Source organism: Callorhinchus milii, unplaced genomic scaffold (assembly GCF_018977255.1).
Source record: "Callorhinchus milii isolate IMCB2004 unplaced genomic scaffold, IMCB_Cmil_1.0 Scaffold39, whole genome shotgun sequence".
Classification (NCBI taxonomy): Eukaryota; Metazoa; Chordata; class Chondrichthyes; order Chimaeriformes; family Callorhinchidae; genus Callorhinchus; species Callorhinchus milii.
The window spans coordinates 198,282-220,518 of NW_024704780.1; the positions used below are offsets into that span (position 1 = coordinate 198,282).

Below are 22,237 nucleotides of genomic sequence, written 5' to 3' on the forward strand. Positions count from 1 at the left end.
TTTTACATGTGTAAAGTTTCTATCCTAGAATTTATTTCCCCTTTAAGCACTTCGTCATATTCAATTGAGCACAATTGCTGCAGTCAGTTTTCTGCCTGTAGAAACATAGCACTTTGTGACTTGAGGCACCAGCTTGAATCGTTCTGGGAGGTGACTTCCACCATTGCAAACAATAGAAGGTTTGATTTGTGACTTTTTGCCTGAAGAAACATTCATTTCATCATAATGGTGGGCCAGATATTTAAACAAAATGTGCTGCGTAACTGACTAGGACATTACTGGGAGAATATTTTTCACAGTGAACTGAGCTGGGATGTGTCCAGCTATGTGGCTCTACTTTAATAAACATCTGGGTGCATCCCAGCTGTACATGTTGTGCTTAAAAGTATTTGATCGCTTAATTAGTTGGTCCCTTAATATAGAGCACAGATGCACCTTGAAGTCTGTCTGTTAACCTTTTAATATGTATCCTCGCAAACCATTCTCTGGTTCTGGCAACAAAACTGGAATAGAAAAGTGTATATGGGGGCATGCTGCCCTCTGTCAATAGAAGTTAGCATTGCAGGTCCTTTTAACTCGATGAAGATAAGCAATTTCAAGTATTGTCTGTGTTAATATTTTAACATTATTGAAAACATTCATATGTCTTGCATCAAAGAGAATTTTGATATGCTTAAAAATGCAATTATTTGTTAAAAGTATTTTTCACTGCAGTAGAAAATTAGTTATCGGCTCACCAATTATCCACGTGACTGTTTATCTACATTCTTCGGATGAGACATTAAACCAACTGTCTGCATGTTCAGATGAACGTTATTGGCACTATTTGAAAAAAGAAGAGAGTTTTCTCAGGGTCCTGGCCAACAATCCATTTCACTCCATTTCACAGTAAGGAGAAGAGAAGCAAATGGAGCAGATTAATAATTGCATCAGTAAGATTAAAAATGTTTTGTGCATGATCTTTCTTTAAAACTCATGACATATGGAATGTAGATTGAATTCATAATCTAGTATAATATCAATATATTTAATGTGTGGAAATGAAATGATTTACAAGACTGTACTTCGACTTACACAGTTTAACTTTTTCTAGTTTTGTTACTTGAGAAGATTGAAAATGACGACATTGCTAACAAAACTTTGAAGATCACAGACTTTGGCTTAGCAAGGGAGTGGCATAAAACAACCAAAATGAGTGCAGCAGGAACCTATGCTTGGATGGCTCCAGAGGTTATCAAGTCGTCCTTGTTTTCCAAAGGCAGTGATGTTTGGAGGTAGGCATGACTTTGAACTATTTGCTAATCCAGAGCCATGGATAATGTTTACTATAATCCTGGTGTGTTATTTAGGAAGCTAATTTTTGGGGATAGTCATTTTGGTTATTGCAGTGCATTTCTTTTTCTGCTTTTCAACTAAAAGTGTAAAACCTACTTTTATTGCATGTGTTACTACTAACGGTACTAGAGCCAGGGATTCTTCCCACTCAGCTCCTATTAACAAAGCCCAAATAGGTAGGGGTGGTCCTAGCTGGACCAGCAATGGAAAGCTTGCCAGACAATGCTCTGAATGACAAGCTATGTGGTTTTAGCTGTTTAGACTCCAGTAGTACTGACACACATTCTGGGTTCCCCAAGTCTTGGGTCTTGCCAACCTGCACCTACAACTCTCCAGAATTAGGAAGCAGCATTCCCTCCAGGGAGAGAGTGCGCATTCCATCCCAACAAATATCACTGGAATTTCCATGTATAAGTAAGATGTACAGAACTCTGTTTGGCTTGGATACTTTTAAGCATGATGATGGGTTTCCACATGTGTCAGACACCAGCTGATCAAAAAAAAGACTGGGAGTAATTTTGTCTTGTTTGTGCTTATAATATTACACATTGGTTGGCTGAGTCAAGTCAGAAGATAGGTTGATAATCAAACTAAATTATTGAAACAACTAAAGGAAGACTTTGTGCATAATGAAAGGTGGAACCAAGTTTGATCTTACAACTTGCTGCTTTTACTCTCTTTGTATTCAGCTATGGAGTGCTGTTGTGGGAGCTGTTGACAGGAGAAGTTCCTTATCGTGGGATCGATGGTCTTGCAGTCGCATATGGAGTTGCTGTGAATAAATTAACGCTTCCTATTCCATCGACGTGTCCTGAACCGTTCACCAAACTAATGGAAGGTAAGCGGGTCCTTTCCTTAACCCTTTTAAGTGATTTGTTTTGTGCTTACTAAGATGAGGAATGTTGATGCTGAGAAATGGGATACTTTCTCATTGTAATACAGCATCAACATCACTCCCAGATCCTCTCTAATGTGAAATATTTCCTTATTTAGTTTCTGTGAGTAATACCGGGGGAGTGCTGCATTGTCAGAAGAACCATCCTTTGGATAAGATGTTAGATTGATGTCCAATTTGCCTTTTCAGGTGGTTGTTAAAGATCCCATGATAAAACCAGAGACATTTAAAACACAGAAGGCCATTCAGCTCATCATGTCTTTACTGACTCTTTGAAAAATTAATCCTTTCATCCCTATTTACCTGCTTTTTCTCCATCGCCCCCATCAAATTATTCCTTTTCAGATATCTATCTCGTTCCCTTCTGAAAGCTAATGTGGATCTTGCCTTGACCACCACATCTAGCAGAGCATTCCACATCCATAAACACGCTTATAACAATGGTATGGAAATACATCTGCTGGAGGGAGTAGTTGAAGAAAAAATTACATTCCTTTTGATTGGGTTCAGGTGCCAGCAGCACAGGACCAGTCTGGAAACAAAATGACTGATACCTGACCTCAGCCACATTAGCAGAAGTCACTAGTTGACATCAATTTTTGGATGAAATGTTAAAACCAGGTCTCATCTGCTGTTAAAGATTCCATCGCATAATTTAAAAAAGGAGATGCTCGCAGTCCTCTGGCCAACAATTCTCTCAATTTTTCATTCACCTACTGAATATTCATTAAATCTTGCTTGCATAAATGAATTGTATTTGTTTATAAAAGCAGTCGTTACTTGACGGTAATTATGTGTGAAGCACTTTAATGTTGTGACATGATGAGGTGCAATAAAAAAAATCTTTGCACTACTTCATTATGGTTGAGTGAGAGTTGAAAAGTTCAAATTTAGGTTATCTGTTATTAACCTCAGCTAAATGTATTCAGTGTCAGAAATTAATATTTGAATGCAACATACCTATAGTCATATAATTTTCATGTTCTGAATCTTAATGTAAAAGCCTTCTTATTTCAACTGTAGCAATTTAACAGATTTGCTTCTTGATGTTTTTGTTGACCTGGGTAGGAAAAAAAAATCTTCAGATAATGTTCTTACAGTTTTGCAACATCAAAGACTTCCTTCTTCCATTGTAAATGCATTGAAAGGCAAATTGGTTTATTGCACTCGGCAATAGAATTGATTCTATTGCTGGTTAAAATAATCCAGATGGATTACTTTGAAGATTTTGAAGAATAGAAGTGCAGATGAAAGATAGTTTAAAACTTGTAATGATTGCTGTTTAAATTCCAGCAAGTACTTTTAATCATTAGCCACAAAAATGGTCTTATAAAAATCAAACTTGATTTTGCATAGTCAAAACATCAATATTACACTCTTATGGATTGGAAATGATATATGTTGAGTTCTGATGAAGGATCATGCTTGAAAGGATCATTATAAGGGCTAGTATGGCTCACTTGGCAGAGCTCTTACCTCTGGGGCAGAAGGCTGTGAGTTCAAGCCCCACATCACGACTTGAGCTCATAGCCATTGTTGGAGAATCAGAACTTCATATGAAATGTTAAACTGAGGTCCTACCTGGGGAGGAGTCCAATAAGTATGTGATAGAGGAAAAGATACGTTTCTATGAGCACTCCAAATAACTCATCCAAATGCAAGCGGCATAGATTAGTATCTCTTTCCCTGAAGCTATAGTAGGAACTTCTATAAACACACAGCTCAAATTTTCTTCACTATCTCAAACCACTGTTTACATAAAAGCTCGGGTATTTTACAGAATGAGCAGCATGATTATACTTGGGCTTACTGGATAGCCCTTGAAAGAAAACTAAAATCTGTATAATTGCAATAATAAAATTCTCATGTACTTTTGTTAGTGTACAGTTATTTTGTGTTGAAATTTTACCTACCTAATGAGTACCAAGGTTTCGGACTAAAATCACCATGCATGTTTCAGAGTGCTGGGATCAGGATCCTCACCTTCGTCCGACTTTCGCTACCATTTTGGAGCAACTCACTGCTATTGAGGAAACGGTCATGATCGATATGCCCCAAGAGTCCTTTCACTCCATGCAAGATGATTGGAAGATGGAAATACAGCAGATGTTCAATGAGCTCAGGACAAAAGAAAAAGTAAGTTGATTTGCTTAATTGAATAACCTGATTTAGGTTTTAGAGATTTAAATTTGCAAGTTTGCCTTGGCAGCAATGTCTTGATTCATTCTGTATCCAGTTGCTGTGCTCGTACTTCCCCCAGACAGATTAAGTATTATTGATTTTATTAGTTAAAGGTAAGAATAAAAGGTTGGTTATGATGAATCTTGTATAGTTCATTAAACTGAAATCTATAAGGCTTGTAATATTACAAGGTTTGGGATCCTGCACTTCTTCAATTTTGACATCTCAGCAACACTAATACCCTTGGTTCAGATTGTGAAACACTGCTTACTTTGAGTCAGTGGATTGGGAGGATTCTGAGCCAAGGGTATTATGTTTTCAAAGCAACTGTGATGTTGATTTTTTTATTTATACTCCTTTCCTTAGGAGTAAAATAAAGGGATTCACGAGAGAAAGCTCCTTTAAGCTACACCTGTTGTCTGCAGTCTTCTCCTTCCCAAGTTTTATAAATGGCACTCTCCCATTTCCGATGTGTACAACGCCTAACATCCAACCGCAAAATTGATTTTTATGAAATTGATTTAGCATGGTATTCTCCAAATACCAAATTTTAGAATAAGGCGGTTGACACCAGAAGACTTTAAGAAACAAGATCACCAATAGATTTACCCATAATCAATTCATTTTACATTATATTCTGTGAAACGCTTTAGACGTCTCAATGATGTGATAAGGCCCTATATCAAACACAAGGATGATTATTATTATTATTATTATTGGGATGGGAAAATGCCCATCAGCCCATTTGATTTCAGTCTTCCAGAATACCCACCCTACAATCTTCCCATAGCAGCAGCAAGCAATTTCTTAAAGGAATACTCTCATGCCAATGTTCTGAAACCTCAACCCAACCGCGATGGAGTCAAATTAAAAGTGTTTATGCCATCTAATAAATATTCCTGGTGTGCGTCCTGAAATTGCCCTGCATAACCTTGAGCCCTCTTGCCTTGCTGGCTTGGCATATTTGAAACTATGATTCAACTTCTGAATCTCATTTAGTATATACCTCTATGAGTCTGGAATGTATTGCCTGAAACTGTGGTGGAAGCCGATTCGATAACAACATTTAAGAGAGAAGTAGATAATTATTTGGGGAGGACAAGTTTGCAGGACCATGGGGAGGTGGGGGGGGGGGGGGTTGGGATTGAATTGGATAGCTCTTTTCAAAGAGCCTGCAAAGACACGATGGGCCGAATGGCCCTTTCTGTGCTGTATAATTCTATGAGACCTTCTGTGAGACTTTTTTGAAGGCTGAAGAACACAGTAGAATATGTTTTCTTGAATGATATCAAAAAAAGGACCTCTTCATTCGAACCTCTCTCGTAATAACTAATATGGATGCAATTTAATGAAGTTGTGGTTGAAAATGAACCCAAGGCAGCATTCACATCTGTAAAAATATTAAGTGCTGCCAATGACTTGTACTTAGGCATTGGAATATCACTCTTTAAGACTGTTTTGGACTTTCCAGACTTTTCAGCATTATCCTGTTTAATTCACAGGAGTTGCGATCACGGGAAGAGGAGCTTACAAGAGCAGTGTTGCAGCAGAAGTCGCAGGAGGAGTTACTGAAGCGTAGGGAGCAGCAGCTGGCAGAACGAGAGATTGATGTCTTGGAACGTGAGCTAAACATTCTCATCTTTCAGCTAAACCAAGAGAAGCCAAAAGTGAAGAAACGGAAAGGCAAATTCAAGCGAAGTCGACTAAAGTTAAAAGATGGGAACCGAATCAGCTTACCTTCAGGTAAGACTTAGCAAGTAGGAGAAATGTACATCATGGACTAAACTGACATTTCAATATGTGTAGATATGCAATAAACATTTGATGCCTGCTGATGAATTTGCTGTTTTGTTCTGCCTCTGTCCATGCAGAGCTCCTGAGGGATTTTTCTCAGTACAAAACTTGCATAAGATGCAGATGAAATTTAACTCTCACTATAGTATGGAGGAAACCCTAATTTGAAGAATACTTGTAACAAACGTATAAAGGAGAACTAAACCTCCCGATGATAAATGGTAAAGGTTGCGTGCTCATGTTTTAACAAATGTCATTCAGAACTAAATTGTCCTTGTGCTCCAAAAACAGTTCTGGAGGATAGGAGATGTGAGTTGTTGAGCAGTTGTTTCTCAGTGGCTCTGTGTTTATCTTTGTTAATATTCATAGTACAGTAAAGTGTTGTTTCACTTTTGTAATCTTGACACCTGGCCTGGTTGCACTAACTATGGAAACTGATTCCATTGTAATGGAGAGACGATTATTTAAATTGAAACTGATTCAGAACCCCTTCTTTTAAAGGATTTTGTACTTTCCCTTCTAATCTCTAATCGAGATGCGAACCACTTCACAGGTTTCTCAACGAATTTATACTGGTTACTGAGAATTGTACACGAGCAGCCCAGAAATGTGTTCTCTTCTTTCAGTGGGATAAAAGCTGCAAGGCTCAATTTGACATATATCTATAGTAGTACAGTGGTGATAGCAAACTTGTCCCACTCCATACACAGCAGATTAAGCTCGAGTAAAATACATTCATATATTTTACGGTGCTGAATCCAAACTCTTTAGAGTTGGGAAGTGGGCTACTTGGAGGGAGTGATATTCTATGGCAAAAAACTTTCAAAAGTGGATATAATCGCCCAGTTTTTCCAGAAAACAATACATCAGATATTACTTTTCAAACAAAATGTCAGATATTGTTTTTTTAAAAAGCAGCTGCATTCTGCAAGTAGACTCACTCTTTATCATAACCTCATATATAAAGAGTTCATTGTGTGATTTTTAAATTGTTACAGATTTTCAGCACAAGATCACTGTGCAAGCGTCTCCTACTCTGGAAAAGAGGAAAAGCTTAAATGGCAGCAGTTGTAGTCCGCCAAGTAGCCCAACCATCATCCCACGACTCAGAGCCATCCAGCGTAAGTGGAATTAATTTCCGTTCTTTTATGCTTTACTGTGGAATGAGTCATTGGAACTGCTGAGCACCTGGCAAAATATTATAAAACAGTGATGGAACCTTACTCTTCATTCATTTAACTAGGATTCGTCATTGAGGCAGGGAGAGAAAAAATATCACCTGCTTGGACATTTCAGTTACATTATATTTCCAGATTGATTTTATGTGTGTGTGTAAAGTCTCATTCTTAATCTTTTGCCACCACTATTCATTGATGCTGCACACCAGATTGCTGAGCATTTTTAGAGGTGATTTTACCTCCTTTGTGGATATGTGGGAATAATCCTTAAAATCGTAGAATATTGCAGCACAGAAAGAGGCCACTCAGCCCATCGTGATTGTGCCGGCTCTTTGGAAGAGCTACAACAACAACAAAATTACATTTATAGAAGGCATTTCACTTCGGGAGGACGTCCCCAAGCGCTGAACAGTTAGGTGTCGGGGCCCGAGCATGGGGGAGGGGTGGTGTAGAGGTGAGGGAAGGAAGAGAGATGGGAGGGAGACCAAAGGCACGGTCGAAGAAGAGGGTCTTGAGACCGATATTGAAGGAGACAAGGGAGGAAGTGAGGCGAAGGGACCGTGGGATGGAGTTCCAGAGTGTTGGGACAGAGAGGCTGAAAGCCCGGTCACCGATGGTAGGGCGGGTCGGGCGGGAGACATGAAGCATGCCGGAGCCTGATGAACGGAGAGCGCGAGCAGGTTGGTAGGGAGTCAGCAGGTCAGAGAGATAGGAGGGGGCAAGGCCATGGATGGCCTTAAAGGTGAGGACAAGGATCTTGAACTCGATCCTCTGGTGGATGGAGAGCCAGTGGAGACGGGCGAGGGTGGGAGTGATGGGGTCCCGAAGCCTGGTGCGTGAGAATACACGAGCTACCTACCCAGTTAGTCCGACTCTCCCGTACTATCCCCATATCTTTGCAAATTATTCTTCAAGTACATATCCAATTCCCTTTTGAAAGTTGTTATTGAATCTGTTTCCACCACCCTTTCATGCAGTGCATTACTGAAACAACTCTGTGCAAAAAAAAATTCTCCTCATCTCCTCCCTGGTTCTTTTGCCAATTATGTTGAATCTAATTACCCTGGTTACTGGCCCACCTGACAGTGGAAATAGTTTCTCTTATTTACTCTTATCAAAACCCCTCATAATTTTGAACACCTCTATTAAATCTCCCCTTAATCATTTCTGCTCAAAGGAGAACAATCCCATCTTTTCCACTCTCTCCTCATAACTCAAGTCTCTCATCCCTGGTACCATTTTGGTAAATCTCCTCTGCACCCTCTCAAGGTCTTGATATCCTTCCTAAAGTGTGGTGCCGAGAATTGGACACAGTACTCCAGCTGAGCAGGTTTAGCAGAATTTCCTTGGTTTTGAACTCTATGCCTCTGTTTATAAATCCAAGGATTCCATATGCATTTTTAAACAGCTCCATCAACCTGTCCTGCCATCTTCAAAGACTTGTGTATGTGAACTCCCAAGTCTCTCTGCTCCTGTACTTCCTTTAAACTTGTACCATTTATTGAATGTTGCCTCTCCTCATTCTTCCTCCCAAAATGCATCACCTCACAGTTCTCTGCATTAAACTTCATCTACCATGTGTCGGGCCATTTCACCAGTCTGTCTATGTCTTCCTGCAGTCTGCTACCATCCTCCTCACTGTTTACTATGTTTCCAAGTTTTGTGTCAAAAAGTCGTTTGCTCAGTAATAAACTACTATTGATGTAAAGAGTCCAGTCAATCTGTCATTGGTTTTACATTTTTAAAGTAAAACTTGGAAGATTTAGTCACTTGCTTTACAGGGGTGACCTAGCAGCATTTCCTCCATTAGTGATTGAATTGTGAGCAAAACGGCTCGTGTGATGGAAGCTAATTGTAAATGTTAATAGTACACAGAAAGAAGATTGAATGTTCTAGTTGTACTGAATTAGTGGTGAGTGAAAGGCCTTCTTTCACTGCACAAAATTATTGCATTAACTTGGGCAGAGTCTTGTTTAGCTCCAGTACGCTGAATATTAAGCTTGTGTTTTATTTTCTCCTTCACTAAGCTTTCATTTATCCGCCTCCTGACGGTTTGACTCTTACTACTGGAATGTAGTGCCAGTTGCCGGCTGATGTATATCCATAGTGGCCATTTTTAAATGCATGAACTTTGACTGGGAGTGTCAGTGGGCACTCGCCTCACAAGCGAGAGACCTGGGTTCAATTCCAGGCAGGGCAAAACCTTGGGCAAATTTCCTTACTCCACATACCTGATAATAATCCCTCAAGAAAAAAACCAATAATAATCTGGTCACTTCAATCCATGACTGTTTGTGGGACACTGCTGTGCGCAATTGGCTGCCCTGTTTCGCCCACAAAAATGCAGTCAATTTATTTTACAGTATATTCTGGTGAAGCACTTGAGACGTCTAGTGAGAGAAGTCTAGACGTGGATGAAGTCTACTTAATCAGGTATATTTGTAATTTTACGATTTGTCTGATATTGCTGATATTAAAGAAAAAAATACATTATGAAAGAAAAATCAATAAATCGAAGGAAATATCAAATAAAAAAGGAATTTATGAAAATTAAGAAAAGGAAATCTTGTTAAAATCTGCTATAAAATTAATTGTCTTTATGCTAATTAGACCATATAACTGAAGCAGATACTAGTTTTTAATCTGCCAAACCTTTTTAAAAAATGTTAATAGGCTCTTAAGAGTACAGTGCAATACAAATTTACATTTATATAGTGTCTCGCTTAATAAAATAACAACAATTTTTGCATTTGATACAGAACCTTATTTGATAAGTGCTCAGAGACACTAAGGGCGCTATATAAATGCAAGTTGTTCTCACATCAAAGCACTTCACAGGATAAACTGTAAAGTGTGAGACTGTAAAATGGTATATTTTGTGGGTGAAACGCAGCAGTTAATATGCACACAGCAATGTCCCACAAACAACCATGCAGTGAATGACCAACTTCCTGCACATTCAGTGAATGCAGAAGCACTCACACCGTTTCAAGGCTGGTTGGAAGTTTAAGGATCTCAACTATTGCCTTATAATGGGGCTCTACTATATTGTGTACGGTACATGGTTAAGTTAGGGAAAAGAGTAGAATAGAATTGAGGCAGTATTTATGCATTCTACAGAGGCATTTACAAATGATTTGTAACTTGGGAGTGTTCATTCAGTGAAGAGGGGAAGAAAATAATGTACAAGACTGAGTTGTATTTTAAAATAGAGAATTCAATTCATCTTATAAGTAATAATATGCTTAATTTAGAACGAGCTGAAAGTGTTTATTATCAATGTGAGATGCATTTCTAAGTAAAGAAATTAATCTGCCCATTCAATGATGATGCTAAAAAGGATCACATGCAATTCATTAAAAGCCACAGCTGTTTGTTTTCACTTTCCTTAGTGAGTTCCAAAACTGATGCAGCCAATTCCAATGGCCACCGGAACAGTATATATGTATACCAACAAGATGTGGATATCGCAAGTGAATATACCAGCAAACCCCCTAGTAGAGCTAAGACAAAAGGCAAGATCTTTGTGTTAAATCCTCAGCGGATGTTAAAGACTCCTTATACTCCTTAATGCACTGTTCAGTGGTATAATTCAAACCAATTCCATCACTTACATTACTTAGATTAAGGCATTCTAACACCAGTGCGTGTGGTTTTAGGAGGCACCTTTGTCATAAAATAAGATTTTAATGAGCTTTCAATTGCTGGATGCCCAATAGTGTCAATGGTGCATGTTGGACTGAAAGCTTCGACTTTGACACATTTGTTTTCCTTTTGTGAACTTTCACCAATAGTCAGTCCAGTGTTCTCTGCCTCAGGGAAGTGAGTTGTAAGAATTGGCTGATCAATAAGCTACCATTTGGCTGTTGAGAAATCCATAATTTGTACTAAAATGCTCTCCCACCTCTGGATTGTCTAAAGTTTTAATTGGAAAGGGGAAAATAGGATGAAAAACAAGCATTTCAGCAAGTTTAAGTTATAAAGTTATTTTAAATGTTTTCTTTGGGTTTTCTCTCTTATATACTACATCTGATGTATATTCTTTTAAAAAAGCTCTCTTTTCTCTTTCATTACACTAGCTAGTGATAATCTAAATTACTAGGGTTAGAGAGTGAAAATCAGCCATTGTTTCCCCTTCTGATCACTAAGTAGAGATATACTAGTTTGTTTATGTGAATGTTGGATGCTGACAAGTTTAGCTGTGATATCTCCCAGTGGTTGAGTCACCTGCTGTTACTCACTGTCAAGGATCACAAATCTTGAGAAAGGTACCAGAAGGAAATTGTGGGACTATATCCCAGTAAAATAGAAAATAATAAATCACACAACTTAAAGCGAGTGGAGAATTTAGAAGAGAAAACTGGCTAAAAAAAAAACAAGCTTGTATTGCCTTCCATAATAACACATAAGGTGTTGAATGAAAATCTACAAAAGTGGTGTATTGCACTTCTGATGGTACACAATCTATACACACAGTCACCACTCAACAGTTCATTGAAAACTAAATCTACCTATTCTCAGGTGTCTGTTAATTGACAAACTGACCCATCTTCAGTGGGTTTGACTGCTATTGCAACATTGGCTTGCTGCTGGGAATTGGCGGATTATGCTCTTTAGCTTTCAGGTCTGTATAGAAAAATAATAGAAGCATTGACTTCTGAAGTTTTCTGCTGGGATTTCATGGCTTTATAACCACTGGTGCTTTCTATATAAATTGGCTTAAACTGGCTGGCACTTTTTCCACTGTTGCACTTTGATTAAAATCCTGCTGATTGTCACTACACCCTCCAGGTATGCAGCATTTTTTAAAAAAAGCCTTTGTCAATCACTGGTAATTTGAATTTGCTTGTTATTCTGATTCATGACTGTTCTGACTTTATTTTACACAGTGACCCTTGATGAAAGTAATAGAACCTGGGGAAAAAGCACTGTCTACCGGCATGAAGACTATGACGAAGACGTCCAGAAAGCTTGTAAGAAGAAAGGTCGAACTTGGGGTCCTAGTTCTATGCAAACCAGGGAACGTGCCAGTTGTGAAGAAAGGTAGGATTCCAGCTGAAGGTATTGGTACTGGACGGTGACCTGTGATTTCTTATGAATTCTCTTCACCCCAGGGCTTCTTCGCCTCTCTCTCTTCATCCTCTGGGCTCTTTGTCTCTCTATTCATCCACAGGGCTCCTTGCCTCAAATTGCTAGAGACAATATATTTTATATGGCAGCAGCCTTTCACCCAAGTGACCGATTTGACAAAGGGTGTCATTAGGTGTTTGAGAGTATCATACATTAGGGCTCAAACCTGAGACCTTTCTGGTCTGTCTATCCCATGACGGCACCATTTACCAGTGTCTTTTTTTTACCTACTAGACCAACAAAAGAGTTCCTTGTGCAATCTAACATGCGGGGATATTTGAAGAAAATGGTTAAGTCAGTCATTCTGTGCAATGTGGTAGGTCAAATAGTTGACATGTTAATTTAATAAGACTAGCGTTAATAAATTGAACTGAGGTTTGACAGATATGCTGATCTAATGAGGGAGAAAAGCAAATAAGAAAAGTATTTTTAGTTGCAAAGTGTAATTCAGTTATAAAGACACTTAATGTGGTTTGAAAATACTTTGCTAAGTATGTTTTATTGAGAGATGGATATTACCTAGTAACTATGGATGTATTTTATTGAATATTTTTGCTCTTGTCCCATTCCATTGCTAATGTGCCATATTCTGTAATAAAAATCACTGATAGTAGCCTTCTCATTAAAAATTGGAAAAAGCATTGTGCTGAAATCTGACAACAGCTTGTTTTTAAATAACTCACAACTATTGTGCATTGCAATAGTATAGCTATAAAATTAGTAAATAAAAAAATTCTTAGGCAAATGTCCAAGTGTTCTAAATTGTTCATTAGATTTTTGTGATTTATTGTGCATGTCATTATGTTGATACAATGAAAGGTTTTAAAAATGGGATCAGCTCTTCTGAATCCAGCTCTACGTAGTCAAAATTATTTTTTGTGCTCAATTGAAGTTTTAAAATCTCTTTTAAACATTATTGATTTCTCTGTCAGTGATCCTGATCAAGAGGGAAATGTTGATGTTGAAGAGGAGAGGACCAACAGAGGCCTTCCCACCTTCCTGGTTGCTTTACAAATCCACATTGAATAATTCCCATACACATGTAGATTTACTGAAAATGTCAGCATTGGATGTTAATTTGTATGTAATATATGTAATTCAGTCCCCAGTGCATTGACTTTAAGACCGTGTCCTTGCTTTCAAATGCCTCTAGAGCCTTGCTCCACTCTTATCTCTTTAGTCCTACTCCCCTACCCACCACCCTTGCTCGGGTTAACTCTGGCCTGCTTCATGTTCCCTGTACTCTCTGCTCAGCCGTATGCCCCTGTCCTCTAGAATTCTTCCAAGATTTGTCTGCCTTGTTCCCCCCTCTCTCTTTCTCTCTCTCACTGCTTTCATAACCCATTCCATGGCTGATTATGGGAAACTGCTGTGTGCAAATTGTCTTCCGTGTTTTGCTCACAAAATACATAGTCAATGCACATTACAGGATAGCCTGTGAAGCGCATTGAGATGGCTTGACGATGTGATAAGGTGTTATATCAAATGCAAGGAATATTATTATTAATTTTATAATAATATTGCACAAAAATAATTACAAAACTTTTTTTAATTTTAGGACAAGGCCTTTATCAGATGGAAACAATCCTTGGTCTACAAGTTTACTGAAGACTCCAAATATCCTGTTAACCTCAGTCTTTGCAAATGCTGCAGACCAAGGTATGAATTCTTACCTGGTTGCTCAACAATAAATGCCTTTTATTGATCTTTTCATCTTCCTTGTGGTGTTTCACTCCCTAGTATTTCAGCTAGTATTCTGGAGCAGGAGATGTCTGGATTGTGGTCCTTGACTGCTGGTTCTGCAGGATACAATTTTTTAATAAACTCAAATCTCACACACAGAGCTCACAGTAGCCAGTAGCCCCCAAACTATGGGTCGCAAACTGAGATCTGTAAGTCTTATTGTCATGGGCCCGGAGTTCTAGATGTCCCATTGAGATTGGCATTTGGTGGTGTTTCTGACACGTACTGTAATAAATATTGAATGTGCTGCTAAATTGGCCCCCTTCCAGAGGAGGGGGGGGCCTTCATTTTTAAATCAAATGCAAATGTAAGGATTATTAAATGGCACTTTACCCATTCAAGGTCCCACCATTCTATTATCTAATGTGAGGATTGTCACTATTGGAGTGGTCATCTGATTGCAGTATATTCCTTGTTAGTCTTTGTAACACTATCTGTAACATTCATTGCAACACCACAAACAAATCACATTTGTATAGCGCCTTTCACATCAGGAGGACGTCCCAAGGCGCTGGACTGTCAGGGATTTGGAACCGAGCAGGGAGTTGGGATTGGATGGATGGAGGGTAGGGAAGTTAGAGGTAGGAGGGTGGTCGAATGCGTGGTTGAAGAGGAGGATCTTGAGACGTGCGGTGAAGGAAGAGAAGGGAGGGAGCATGATGAAGGGATTGTGGAATGGAGTTCCAAAGAATGGGAATATTTGCTTTTAGTTCAGTTATCGGTGCAGGCTGCTGTTAACTTTACTGCCTGTGCAGTTGGTGCTGCAGTAAAACCTGAAATAGTGAACTAACTGACTTATTTATCCACAGGGAGTGCTACTGAGCAAATACGAGCAAGTGAAGACTATGAAAACCGACCAAAGCAGTCCACATTAACTAATCAGGTGTACATTGATCTACCTCTTCGTAAAGATCATCAGGGAGAGGGAGACGGTGGCAGCGAAAGTCAGGAGGAAGCAACACCAGTCAGTTCAGCCAACAGTACTCCACAGATCACTCCCACTAACAGCTTGAAGCGTGTAACACAGAGGAAGAAAACTGATATGGTGTTTTATGGGTGTGCCATGTTGCTTGCATCTGTAGCCTTGGGATTTGACATTCGAGAAGTGAACAAGCTCCAGGCATCAGAGGAAATTGAGGTCAAGGAGGAAAAGAAGAAAAAAGAGGGTATCTTTCAAAGGACAAGTCGATTTCGCAGGAGCACAAGTCCTCCGAGCAGAATGTCAACTAAGAAAGACGATGCAAACATTCCTTCACTAAACTCTCATGCTGTTAATCTCTTGTCAATGTCTTCCATATCTGAATGTAATTCGACACGCTCCTTGCTCCATTCGGACTCTGAGGAATTATCCATTTCTAATATCCCTCCTGGAACTATTATCCAAACTCCAAAAGTCCTGACTGGCAATCCTTTAAAAAGTTCTGTAAATGGGATCCACAATCCAGATGAGTCTCCTTCATCAGACATTGATGCTTCTGTTCCTGTTCCTCATGAAGATCACCAGGCTGTGTCTGAAGAAGGAGATGCTAAACAGAGTGCATGTCACCACAGACGGATGCCATCAGATGGAAGCAAAGCATTAACAGACAGTAAGTGATTGAGGTTTATATTTGTCCTGTTAACTATTATTTTTATCCTTTGTGATGTGAATAAATATCTATGTTTTTCCATTCAACATTTTTATTCAACCATTGACTGTTTTCATTGAAATATTTCTTCCAGCTAATGGATTCACCGACTCCAGCCCACTTAGAGAGTCATCACAATTTCCACGTCTTCCAGATCCCAAATCCATGTACCCAGTTTCTGTGAGACAAAGAACTTCAAAAAGAGATAGTACACCTGAGAGACCCAAGTCTGGGGATATGGTAGCTAGACCTCGACCTTCCTTATCGCGAAACAGAAGAGATCCTTGGAGATTTGTTTCTCGTGCTATCAGCCGAAATGAGTCTCCAGATAGATCAGGAGATGCTACACCTGCAGGTTTTGATGTACTCCTCACTGCCGAGCGTCAAACTAGTTTGCCTTTTGGTGCCTGTTCCCTACTTGACATGGATATGGAAGGCCAAAGCCAGGATGGCACAATACCCCTCTGTAGAAGTGAATCGAAGTCTTCTAGACCAAGTGTCTTTCAACTGGAGAAAGAGTTTCTATCTTAGCACTCACTGCCTTAGGGATAGGACCTGCAAAATTACCTTTTATTTCGGAGAGTGATTTATATGAATGCGAAGGACATTGATATATAAACAGAATGTAAATTTTTAGGTGTGTTGTGATGCTTTTCTACTGTAGACCTATGGGTCTTATTATTAGACTAGCTGAGGAATGTCTCTTGTACAAGGTCTCTGTCCAGATGATATTCATGTTCAGCTGGTTTTGATCTTGATCTTGCACAGAAGGGCTGTTTTTATTACTCCTAGCTCTGACTTTTCAGATTTGGAAAAAGGAGTGCATACAATTGCTGCCAACCTCACGATCAATTACTGCACGAAACTGAAGGATCAGTTTTGCACGAAGCCCATGGTATATTGCACTTTGATTATTACGCAGCAACAAAATTTCATCTGAGGTAAAGCTGGTTGTGATTTTTATATTGAATTTGTAACTGATCGGATTTTAGTTTTCCACCTAAAGAAACTTGGTTAAACTTCATGGGTTGAATCCTATTGTGGCTTAAGAATATTCACTTTCTCTCGCTCTTTAAATTCATGTAATGGAAGTTGCATTATTCCCCAGTTGAATCTGCATTTTCCCCGCATTGCTTCAAACCAGTTCTATACAGAGATGATATCCCAATTACTGCTGTTAAAATTGATTTCTTCCCAAATATCAAAAGCTATTTCCTGCTCAAAGGTTTTATGGACTTATTTTTATGGACTTATTCTTTGTAATTATGATATTTTACAAAAGTGTATGGTGCAAAATGTTTTTTCAATTAGCACTAAATCTTAATTAGGGAATCTATCAATCTGATTGAATGTTTTGTTGCAATTGCACAGATATCTTGTAAAGTTTTTAGTATGGAGGAAAATGAATTGTTTTTGAAACTCAGTAAAAAATTACAGTAAGGATAACCTACTACTTAGATCTGAAATTTTAATGTAATATCAATGTTTGTTTCTGAAATGATTCAAAATAAGGATTTATTGAAATTGTATAATTCGTACTCCTGGGGTCAATGATTCATTATTCTTCAGGTGCGTTTTTTTTAAAAATCTGGGAAGAGATTGAAAGGGAAAGAATCTTAAGCTACATATAGATTATAAATCTTGCACCTTCCAAGTTTCTGAAAATATATCTGCATTTTTATTCTGGAAAAACATGATCATTTAATATTAGTCACTTGATGAAATTCAGTCTGTTCTGCTGTATGCCCCTCACACTTTTTGAAGAGTAAGAAGAGCTATGAAGTCATACACTGGAAACTGTACAGGATTACGTCTAAACCTTTGGCTTCCATTTACCGCTTTGTTTCCAAGACTGCTCACACCCCACTCCTCTACCTGCCACTTTCGCTCAGCTGGCTCGGGTATTCTGCATATCCCTTATTCCCTACGCTCCACATTTGGCGGCCGTGCGTTCAGCCACTATGCCCCGAACCTCTGGAACTCCATGCCTCAATCCCTCTGTCTCGTCTCCTCTTTGCCTGTATTCAAATTACACCTGAAGATTTCCTCTTCAGCCGTGTGTTCGGGCACCTCCCTTTCTGCCTCAGCAACAAACAACGGTGCGTTAGATGCTCCGTGACGCTACCATGTGAAAGATGCTAAATAATTGCAAGTTGTTGTAGACATTCTGTACTTCCAGGCTGCAAGGGGGCCAATAAGGGCATTTTTAAAAAATATATTAGAGCTATGACTTATTTAAAATTATTCTGCTGCTAGTTTTTTTCTCATACTTGACCAATCCTCTTAAAATGTTGTGTAGTCTTTGTATAAAATGCAGCCTGAATGCTGCAGTCTAATCGCTACAGGTCTATGAAACGTGATTTCTTTCGCGTACCTATGACCATCTTTGATTTACTTAAAGTTGCAGTGACCTACAATTTAGTGTGGCTTTAAAGTTGGCATAAAAACGTTTTGCTCTATGAATGTTTGCAGAGATTCTTATTTTTCTTTTGTAAATTAACTACAGACTGTGTACAAATTGCACTGCTGGGAGCTATTGCAGGATAAACCACTAACTTATAACAGCAATATTAAATCAAGAAAGAATTACAAAGGCAAACATGAGAGATGTTTTTATGCGCTTAACTTTTAAAGTCTTAAAAAGCAGTTTGAGGGGCATTGCAGCTTTAATATGCTTTTGGTTTTAATGCTTAATACACTAATGAATGATTTTCTCCTCCTTCTCCAGAAGTCGCTGACTTGTGTTTGGGGTAAGGTTTCATAGGCAACTGCTACCTTTGATTCCTTGCTCAAATATAAGTGAGGCCTCTTAAACTGAGCCTGATCCTGTCCTTGAAGTGCACTTTCCAGCAGTAGTCATCTGATAACGATTAGGAGCAGGAACCCTCACTGACTTATTTTACACTTCTTTTCCCCTTCCCCAAACTAGGGTGTTGAAGCCAATTATAGTCCCCCATCTGAGATCCGATAGCTCAATACAGATTGGAGCTCAAGTCTGCATCGTGTGGGATCTTGTGGCTGAATTTTACACTAGGCATCGGGTGCATCCAGGAATCCTGTTTCTTTGTTACACTAAAGGTTTGATTGTATTTGATTTAGGTAATTTTAAACTGATGCATTTTTTTCTAGTTATTCATGGGGACACTCCTGGCATTTTTGTTTTCACTTTTTGGGAAAGCGCAGTACTGGTGAAGTATATATTGGTATTGTAGGCAGTGGTTTTAACTTGAGTTTGAAGGGTCCTAAAGAGTGTAGTTCCATTTAACTTAAATAAACAGCGGAACAATGGAAGATATGCAGCCCCATTCCAAGTTTGTTTATAAAAATCTTTTTAATTGTATGTTTTTGAATTTGTACCAGTAGCCAGTAATACCAATCAGGGAAAAGCAAGAGGATATAGTGATGCTTCAAATTTTGCTAAGAATTAATGTTTTCAATCAGAGAATGAGTGTCAATTTTAAAGTGTCCAATTACTAAGCTCTAATGTATAAATGAGTTTTATATTGTGAAATTGGATACTTAGAATCCAGCTGTTTCATTTTGCCAGTGTTACTGTATATTTTTAATTAGTGTAGTTTTTAATAACTGGCTGTTCATGGGATATCACTTTTGGGTGTTTTTTAAGCATTGATTAATGTACATCAAAAGGAAATTGTTGATTTCTGACTCTTGCTACTTGGATCATACAAAAAATTGTGATGATTTTCAGTAAAATATGTAAGCTATTTGTACCACTATATGAATCACGTCAAAGGTCTTTCCACAAGAAGATGCTGCTTTATATGTTTGTCTAGTTGTATTTTTACTGCGGTTTAAAACTTCGAATAATATTTATGTAAAATCTTAGGTGTTAAATAAGACTTGTTTTTATATTTTCGCCAGTGTATTTTGCCAAGCAGGCTTGGTCCATTGCTGAGTCCAACAAAAACTAATGGGAGTCCTTTTGAAAAGCTCAGCATCAGAGTATATGTATAGCCCATTTTGTTTCCCTATTCTAAAGTCTTTTAATGTAAATCCCAGTTCTTTTGATGATCCTTTTTAATGATTATTCACAATTTGATGCAACAGATGTCCTTATCTGAATTCTGTTTTAATGCTGTAGCATAAACTCAAAATCCTATTGGTCATTTATCAATGGCAGTTTGCTTGGAAATTAGGTAAAATTAAACCTCTTAATTTATAAAGTGTACTACTTACCCAGAATGTTCATAAAAGTGGTCTTTGAGCAATAATGAACAATCACCATCTTAGGTTGCTAAATTGGGACAGTTCCCAGTTGAACTAATTTAAAGTTCAGTTCCTTTCTTTATATGATTTGAAATGTGGGATACACACAATCCAATATTGCTGTTTAATTGCACCTTAAAAGCTTTTCCGTTTAATTATTTGTTTTCCTCCTTCAAAACCAAATCTTTCATCCCACCAAAGCATGAATTCCACAGAATACAGCCTGGTTAGTATAATCCAGGCGTCAATCAAAATATATTGAAAATGAGATGCCTTCAGTCGATCAGTTATCAAATGGGATCAGTACTGCTCAAGCATTTCCATTGGTCAGAAAGGCAGGAAGGTCTGATGTAGTCAAGGGTTCTTACCTTTTGATAGAGGGCCCTGGATCTCTGAAACAACCAAAGGAATTCACTTGAACCTAGCTCTGAAATGTAGATTTTGCTGCTTAGAAGCTTCACTAGAGTCATTAAAAAGTATTGTTAATTTGAGTTAGAAAGATCCAAATGTGTGCTCCTTTATGCTGCATAATTTTGTATGGAACAATTGCCAGATTCAAGCCAAAAGGGAGAAATTTGCAGTGAACCCTTAAAGGGGAATGAAATGTTTTTGTATGCAGTTCCCAAGATGTCTTGGCCTTTCCATTCAATTACAGGCACTTGTCTCTAATAGACCGGCCAGCCTTTAAACTTTTAATTACATCCTAATTTAAAATGAAATTAAGACTTCTCTTCCCTCCATTGCATGTGTATAAGACAAATTTGAGTGTCACTTTCTGATGTTAATTCCGATAATAATTATGATGCTCCAGGTTAAAAATCTTGTCTCTGCTCAAAATGTTTCAACTTTTTATGTCAGCCGGTCTTTGAAAAATGTCAAGTATGTAAAATTGTGAACATGTCTGCATTTAGATGAGAAACGGTTCTGTTTTTCTTCAGTGGAAAGGAGAAGTCTATTGCATTTCATAAGTGACTAAGTTATTACTGATAAGCAGTGTGCTTATGTAATTGGGTATTTGGTTCTCATTAAAATACATTGATGATGCTTAAGCAAAGAACAAAGCTAGCCAATAATGCTGTGTACAGTACTATAATAATACACACCTCATAGCTAATACCTCAACAAGCACACCATAGCATTACATAGCATTAAGTCTTGCACCAACAATGGTGTTTTGAATTATGGTTGGTTTAGTATTTATCCCCATTTTTTTTTTTCCGCCTGCCCTGGGTCTTTTCTCTCACTCGCTTTCCCCCTCCCTTCCCAAGCTCCCACCCCAAAAAGGATACTCCAGTTAAGGAGGAGTAGGCAGGCAACCAGTTTCCTTGTCACTCTGTGTAGCTGGATGTTGAATAGTGTGTGATAGCACCTTAGAGTGACTTGTCTCTCCTTTGGGAAAGTCTTTCAATCTCTTGTGTGAAATATCACCCCTCCTCCTCCCGGATCTTTCCTATAAGCTGAATGGTAATATTGGGAACAACCTGCATGTTGTCACTGTATGTGCAATTCATCACTTAATTGGCTGAAATATTTTTTGAAAGCCAAGGATCTTTAAAATAATACAGTATTAACCACTTGCATTTGTGTTTTAATACCTTATTAAACTACTGGGTTCTACTCTTTCCTGATGCTGGGCTGATGTATACTATGTTTCTGTGCCTTAAAATCATTTTAAATTAAAGATATTGGGTCTGAATGAAAAAGATCACTAATGCTGTTAATTGATTGAGCGCCTGTTGTATGTAATGAAGCTTTTATTCCCATGTGTTTTTGTGTATAAATGTAGACCAAATGTTAGACTATTACTGTACTGAATGACCCCTTATTATTCTGCCATATTGGTATATGAGCTCTGATTATTTTACATATTTAGCCTATATGAGTTGAATGGAAATTCACAGAAATGCAGCCATCTATTTGGTTTAAAAAGATTTTTTTAATAAAAAAATTACAAAAAAATTGTACCTCCAGTTTGTCACCAGACCACTTCTCGCTACCTGTCCAAACCTCAGCAATGTGATAATTATGTCCATATATTTTTGCCTTAGAGAAAAAACAAAAGGCTGTATTAACTGAATATGGTGATGGAAGACTCCTTTAGAACAGATATGTAAGTGAGATCTGAG

At 38.3% G+C, this 22,237-nt stretch overlaps 1 protein-coding gene across 1 annotated transcript in view; it reads left to right on the forward strand.

Moving 5' to 3' along the window:
* The window catches only part of LOC121851451 (mitogen-activated protein kinase kinase kinase 21-like), a 44,529-nt gene extending 28,114 nt beyond the window's left edge, over positions 1 to 16,415 (forward strand). Inside the window, exons 3-11 of the mRNA XM_042345308.1 lie at positions 1,094 to 1,274; positions 2,025 to 2,173; positions 4,191 to 4,366; positions 5,914 to 6,154; positions 7,204 to 7,326; positions 12,273 to 12,426; positions 14,072 to 14,172; positions 15,066 to 15,845; positions 15,979 to 16,415. Of these exons, the coding sequence (XP_042201242.1) occupies positions 1,094 to 1,274; positions 2,025 to 2,173; positions 4,191 to 4,366; positions 5,914 to 6,154; positions 7,204 to 7,326; positions 12,273 to 12,426; positions 14,072 to 14,172; positions 15,066 to 15,845; positions 15,979 to 16,415 (2,342 nt within the window). The remainder of the gene's footprint in view (positions 1 to 1,093; positions 1,275 to 2,024; positions 2,174 to 4,190; positions 4,367 to 5,913; positions 6,155 to 7,203; positions 7,327 to 12,272; positions 12,427 to 14,071; positions 14,173 to 15,065; positions 15,846 to 15,978) is intronic.
* The last annotated feature ends 5,822 nt before the right edge of the window (positions 16,416 to 22,237 follow it).